The 7,173-nt window shown below is 49.9% G+C and overlaps 1 protein-coding gene across 1 annotated transcript in view; it reads left to right on the top strand.

Moving 5' to 3' along the window:
• Knop1 (lysine rich nucleolar protein 1) overlaps positions 1-7,173 on the top strand; it is an 11,434-nt gene that overhangs the window by 2,932 nt on the left and 1,329 nt on the right. The window contains exons 3-6 of the mRNA XM_023704412.1: positions 4-183; positions 2,938-3,006; positions 5,256-5,333; positions 6,963-7,163. Coding sequence (XP_023560180.1) covers positions 4-183; positions 2,938-3,006; positions 5,256-5,333; positions 6,963-7,163 — 528 coding nt within the window. The remainder of the gene's footprint in view (positions 1-3; positions 184-2,937; positions 3,007-5,255; positions 5,334-6,962; positions 7,164-7,173) is intronic.

Here is a 7,173-nt window from a genome sequence, read left to right as displayed (position 1 = left end):
AAGAAGAAGCCAGTCAGAATTGAGGTTGTAGAGTACATCCCACTAGGAGATCACCCTAAAGCCAGAGTGAAGAAGAAAACAAAGGCTAAGAAAAAGGAAGAAAATCCAGTTGTTGAGCTGGCTCAGAAAAGGAAGAAAAAGAAGAAGAAAGAGAGCACGGTAACAGTAGACCCCTTGGAGGAGGTAGGTTTTGCTTTAGAAATGGATCTTTCCTTGGTATAGTAGAAGCAGGTATTAGGAGTGTAAATTGCACGTGAATATATGTTTACGAATGCATGGACACTTAGGCTTTTAGCTTCCAAAACTTGGGGGGATGGGCTGTTGACACATAATTAGACAGGATATGAGTACCCAGCTTCAAGAATGGCTGGTGTAGGAGTTCACACAGTATAGTATAGGTATCCCTTGTGATCAAAGCTGTACCCAAATTCTGACCCTCTGTGCTCAGATTCTGAGTAATTTAGGATCAGTTTTTCAGGTGGATCCTGTGATCTCTGAACTGCCATTTGCTAAAGGTTGAGCTCAGTACATGTGATGTAGGAATGAAATGTACTTACAAAGCAGAAGATGGCTGTGTCGCTGTGTATTTTAGTTTTCATCCTAGTCTCCTCTCTGCTCTCCAACCCCTAGTTTGTGGCTTTCATCTAGTAGTTTGACCACCCCCAAAAGAAGGGTGGCCCCTCTGGATGATTATAGGAAATGTTCCAGGGCTGCTGTCAGAAGTCTCAGTTGGATCACTCACTGGAAGCCTTGATATGAAACCAGGAGTGAGGTGTTGAGGGTGCCAGTCCCACCTAAACCTTGGCCTTTGTGATTAGGGGTGGGGATAGTTCCTGAAAGGAAAACTGGAGTCTTCTTACCAGAAGCAAAGGAGTGGACAGCAGCTTAGTGATATCACTGAGATCGGCTGTCTTCCTCCTCAAAGGCCTCTTGGAGCCTGGAGGGCAGTGCTAGAGAGCCAGGCCAGAGACTTCTGACCTGTAACCTTTACTAGCTGGGTCAAGTCACCATTTCTGACCTCAGGGTATGCAGGTGGGTGGACATGCGAGTAGAAATAAGATTGTATGTGTCCTGTAATGTAGTATGTGCCATCCAAGTTGCTGCCATTTCCTGAGAGCTTACTGTGTGTCTAGGTGGTGATAAGTGCTGTCCATGTGTTGACCTGTTGCATCCACCCACCTGTGTGGTGAGGTAGCTGTTCCTGTCATCCCATCTAACAGGCAAGGAAACTGAGACTTAGGGGAGTAGGGCTGGTACCCAGATCCAGACCTGGGTTCCTTCTTAGAATCCTGTGGACACTTTCCTAGAAACCAGTCCTTGAAGCTCAAGAAATGATGGTCTTCCATGAGACACCCCTAGGTCCTCTTTCCTCACAGAGATGAGGTAGGCAGGGGCCACATGAAGGCTAGTTGTATAGGCCTTAATAGTCTGGGTTTTCCACTATTCATTTCTTTTTCACTTTTCCTGTTTGTGATACAAGGATGAACCCAGGGCCTCACATGTTAGACAAGTGCTGTACTACTGAGCCAGATCTTAGCTGTTGAATTTTCCTATAAACAACCAGCCTCAGCTCTTATGTGTTTTCTAGGGACCAGCCTGGCCCAGGGAGGAGCCTGGAGAGAGCTGCCCCGGCCCACTGGAGCTCATCCCTGTGGTCTGTACTCAGTTTGCCCTGACTGGGTAGCTTCCACACTGCCCTAAAAGAAGTGGTTCTTGTTGCTGATTTAGATTTCCCAGCTTTACCCTCACCATTAGATTTGGTTTCATCACTGTTTGTCTTTAGAAACTTGAAGTCAGGAGGAACTCAGAGGCTTGGAGCCAGCCCCACTCAAATCTAGAATCCCTTACCCCCAGGAGACCAGGGAAAAGGGTTCCCTCTGTTCAGCATCTCCCACCCTGCGAGTTCCGCCTCCAAGAGTGGCTCCTGAGTCAGGGAGAGGCATGCTTTTCTTCCACAGCTAGATGGGTGCTGTAAGGCAAGAGAGCATCCTTCAGACATCCCATGGTACCAGGTGCCAGGTAGTACACACCTGGGTAAGGACATATGAGTTGTTGACAGTTGAGTCTAATGAAGGACAGGGAAAGGCAACCACCTTGAGGTCTCATTGTTAGTATATCCTGGGGGTATGGTTAGTGAAAATAACCCCAGTGAAAATGGCCCCAGAACTGAGGTCTGCAAGGGCCTCCACTGTATGGATGGAGTGACAAGTACAGAGGCCCAGCAGCAGAGCTGAGTGAGTCAGCGCAATGGCAGTGTGGGGATGGATAGGTCTATGTGATATGCACCCACAGAGGCCTGAGAACAAGAGTGCAGCTCCTCGTGGGTATAGGAGAGGAAGAGACGTGACACCACAGAGATTTGAAAACATACCAAGCTGCAGTACTTAATGGACCTGGATGGGTTGGGAAAGCAGGTATTAAGATGTCCTGATTGTCCTGACAAAACAGAAGGTGGCCTCTAGGACTCAGGAGATACCCCTCAAGGAGACACTCAGGTGGTCTGTTCCTGGCAGGGCCCAGAAAGCACTTGTGCATTCTCTAGCCCCTGTCAGTCCTCTCATGTTATCAGTAGGGCTTTTGGCTTCTTGCTGTTTTGTTGTCATTATAGAAGATCAGGTGACATTAGTAGAAAAGATAGTAGGAAAAAAGGTGACACACCATGCCCTGAGCCAGAAGTCATGGTTAGAATCAGTCCTATCCCTGAGTGGCATGGTGATCTTACATTGATCACTTTGCTCTCCAGGCCTGTTTGTCAGATAGCTTTATGTCACCTGTTTTAAGGAAAGATGGTATGCAGGGTTTTGTCAGCTGACAGGTGGCAGAGTGATGCTGTGGTCTGGGGTCTTTTTTGGACTTTGCTACTTCACCCAGCTGGCTGCTGTGGCATGGGCCATTCATTGTATACTGAACCTCGCCTGCCTTCTTCTTCTCACACAGGAGCCAGATACAGACCTGGAGGTGGTGATGGAGAAGAAAGGCAACATGGACGAGGCACACATAGACCAGGTGTGGCCCTCCCTCTGCCTCCAGCCACCCCCAGGATCCACAGGTCCCAAGATCCTGGTCTAAGAGGCACCAGCATCTCCAAAGGCTACACTTCCTAGCTTCTATGGCACACCTCTAGCGGCAGGGAGCTCATGGCCTGCACCCCATCCCCAAGGACCCCAACGCTGTTGAGGCTGTGGCTGAGGGACCCGATGGGTGCCGAATCTGTCATCCACTGCAGGATGCTGGGAATGGACATCTCCGTGTCAGCAGCCAGGGCAGAGTGCATGTGCTCAGCCAGCTCAGTTGCAACTTCAGGAGTGTGTAGGGGAGGGGTTCTGCTGTAGGCCAGCTTCTGCTTCTGCTGTGCTTGGCTCTTCTGCAGATGTGTTTGGTGTGTGTCTCAGTTACTGTCTCTTGTTGGGACAGATGCCTGACACAAAATTAGGGAAGGAAAGGTTTATTTAGCTCACAGTTAATGGAGGTTTCAGTCCATCCTTAGCTGGCGCAAATTGGCACATGTTGGAGAGCAATATGGCAGTGGCGAAGAGCAAGAGCAAAAAAGTGGCCGCAGCTCAGGCTGCTAGCTAGCCTCTCTGCCCTCTTTCATTGTACTACAAATTACCTGCCCCAGGGCAAGTGCAGCACACACACCCACAATGATCAATCACAAACTCCAGAAGCAGTTCCATGACTGCATGAGGCTTTAGGGGGGACACATACACAAACCGTAACAGTGTGGGAACAAAATTTTCTGGAATAGGGGATTTGTTTGAGCCTGAAGTCCCAGACTTATTAGGACTCAAGGGTGGCTTCAGAAGTCTGGCTTTGTGCTGTGCTTTACCATGGGACCTGGGCAGGCTGCAGCCATACAGTGATCCTCCTTTTCCCCTTGGAGGGAAGATGAACTGCACAGGTCTTCTCAGATTGCACTGCAGACATAGTGAGGTCATGATTTGAAGGAGTTGGCGGGGCTGGCCTGAGGGCTGCTGTTCCCAACTGTCCTGTGAATCACTGTGAAGAGCTACGCTGGTGCCTGAGAGAAGCAGCAGGTGTGGGAGTGAGATGGAGGGGCCTGTCTCATGGCTCCCCCACCCCGGGAGAGAACTTGAGGGAGCATTTAGAAGTGAGCTGAGTCTGAGGATCCAGGCTGCTTTGGGGCTGTGGGAGCTCTCCTTAGAGGGTGAGCAGGCTGACACTGCCAGAGCCGCTCTGCATGGCATGGTCCCACTTGGCTCCCCAGGGCTGAGGCTGGGCCTGCGCTGCCTGAGCTGCAGTAGTAAGGCTGGGTGTCAGGCACAGGGTAGTGATGAGGCCCTGCTTGTCCGGGCCCTGGCCCTTGCTGGTCCGCTTGGCTCCTGAGGTCACAGTGAGAGCCCAGAGCCTGAGCAGTCATGCTGCTGTGCACAAAGCTCTTTAAAGCTCTGTAGTTACTTGTGTCTGGTCAATACAGATTTCCAAGACAGTATCTGATCATTGAGGGACAGCTGCCGTGTGACTTAACCTTTCCTTTTTTTTTTTAACCTTTCCTTTTTCCTGGAAATACTGAAAGATTATGTTTAAAAATGGGAAAATAACACACATGGAGAGAAAAAAAAAATCACCTGAAATCTTACCGCCTGTACTGCTAGTCAGTGTTAGCCCTTTGTGTGTTCTTCCATATTTTTCAGTTGTAACTGTGTATTTTAAGTGTAATTTAGCAGCATGGGATGGCAGTATGTACATTGTTCTGCACTTGCCAGGCAGGTGCTGTGCCACGGAGCTACATCCCCAGCCCTGTTCTTTTAACTTCTTTTAGTTACACCTGCTTTTCCTTCAAGCATACGCACATCTGTTAACATCCTTGCACATGGGTAGCATGACTTCACTGGAGGGATGGACCTTTGTTTTTTCCCATCTCTACAGCTGTCACCTTGGCTCCTGTTTTTTGTAGTTTGAAATTGTGTGAGATGTCTGTCACTTGACAGCCTTGGGAAGGTTAAAAAGGAAGAAAAGGGATGACAGATTGTGGGGACTAAAGTCATACCCAGATACTCAGTCCCTAGTACCACCACCAAAAACAAAGAAAGTACCGTGTGGAAAGATAAATGAGCTCTGTGCATCTCAAGCCCAAGAGCTGCAGCCCTGAGGTGCTTCTGACAAGGCCTTGCACAGAGTCTAGCAGAGTAAGGTTTACCACTGCCTGCCACCCTGCGTTACTCAGCCTTCTGTCCTGCATATTAAGGTCAGAAGTAACATCCCTGTCTCTTCCCCTTTTGTGGTCTTGTTAGGTGAGGCGAAAGGCCTTGCAGGAAGAGATTGATCGGGAGTCAGGCAAGACAGAAGCATTTGAACCCAGGAAGTGGACGGTGAGTTTCGTGTCAGTCTCTCAAATGCCTGGTCCTTGGCCAGGCCTCTGAGAAGCCCAGCCCACTTGCCACTGCCTCTGCAGCAGTTAGTCCTGTGTTACTTTCCTTACTTTTTGAGAGGTGTGCCTGCCTTCCTCCCTCTCCTGGGGAATTGGGTGGGTGAGAAAAGCTGCCTGGACCTTTGACTCCTGCTCTGTTGGGGGGTGGGGAGTGGGGGACAAGGGCTGCTAGGCAGGGGTGGGAGTCACACAGGAGGTGGGAACAGTGACAGGCCTCTCAGGACTAGTATAAGATCCAGTTGGAACTCAAGAAGATAGGTGTGAGGCCAGCTCTTGGGCCATGAAGCAGGCCTCCTATGAATGGTGGGTTGCTTCTGTCTTTCCCTACTCCTGTCATCCAGCTGAGTAACTTCACACCATTGTGGAGCTCCTCTGAGTGCTGCTTTGGATAAGAACACCTAAAATAAGTTACTACCTTTTCCTCTGGCTAAAATCTGAGTCTCTAAAAGCAAGCACTTCCCTTTCAGCCTGTTACCACACCTATGAAAGTGGCCTCATGTCTTGCATGTGGGGTATAGATGGAGGCTTTGTTAGATGTCTTGTCTATCCTTTAGAGCTGAGCAGGGCTGGTAAGTCACCTTGATAGAGTAATGGCAAGTGGCTGTACTGGAAAGGACTTGATAGCAGATTCTGGGGTTGGAATGTTGCATGCTCCACCTGGCACTACCCGCAGGACAGTGGGGTTCTAGGCTGTCAGCATCTGGGTAGTAGCTAACAGCCTTGGGATGACCAGCTCACCAGGCATGGCCAGCATGTGTCACAGGCCACCTCTGCTCTAGATGCTCCACTTAAGCTGTACTGGTTCCCACATCTGGGCCACTGTGCAGTGAGGAGGATGTGTCATCAGCTCACTCGGGAGCTGCAGTGGCACCTTGGTTCTGATCATTCTCCCAAAGATGACCTAGAAAAGCATGCAGGCCTGGCATTTGGCTTGTAGGTGGAAAGTTCCTGGGCAGGGCAGGGGTCAGCAGCCTGGTGTGGGTAGGGCCAGAATGGCTGTCACAAGGACCTCAGATTTGCCAGGAATTGCGTAGGGGGTAGGGAGTCAACACCTCCATCTTGTAGATGAGGACCCTGGGGGTCAGAAAGGTAGGGTAACTTGACCAGAGTTGTGACAGGTGGGGCTTCATCCAGGACTATGACTTTGAATCACATCTTGGGAGAGCTGGGATTCTTGCCTCTCCCATGAGGGGTTTTGAGGGGCTCTCTCGAATTTTCTTGCACATAGAGATTTTCATGTGGGTGGTAAAGTGCTTTGGCTAGAATTGAGAACTCCAAGGTCCTGGGTTGGCAGAGCCAGTGACTTGGTTGTATGACTCTTCTGCACTGTGGCCTTCCCTGCTACCCTCAGGTGATGGGCCAGCAGCTGTGGAGAGGTGTGCTATGTTTTCTAGGAATGACCACAATGCTCCTTGGAGGGCTCTGCTTGCATTAAGAAGGCAATCTGCTAGGCTTAGTGGTACTCTGCCTGGTATTTTAACCAGCTGAATTATCCTTGGTGGGGCTTGGGTTCAGGGAAGGAAAGGCCTTTGGATTCAGGGAAAGTAATTGTTTTTTTCTCCTAACATAGGGAACCCAGTTTGGCCAGTGGGATACTGCAGATTTTGAAAACAAGGAACAGAAACTGAAATTTCTCAAACTTATGGGTGGCTTTAAGAATCTGTCCCCTTCCGTCAGCTGCTCCCCTTGCATGACCACAAGGCCCAACATGGCCCTTGGCAAGGTAGCAGCTGACACCCTGCAGCAGAAGTTGCAGCAGGACTACGACCGGGCCATTAGCT

The sequence above is a fragment of the Octodon degus genome, unplaced genomic scaffold, assembly GCF_000260255.1.
Source record: "Octodon degus isolate 3935 unplaced genomic scaffold, OctDeg1.0 scaffold00195, whole genome shotgun sequence".
Taxonomy (NCBI): Eukaryota; Metazoa; Chordata; class Mammalia; order Rodentia; family Octodontidae; genus Octodon; species Octodon degus.
Note: the sequence above shows the minus strand (reverse complement) of the source record. Positions and strands in the feature narration are given on the sequence as shown.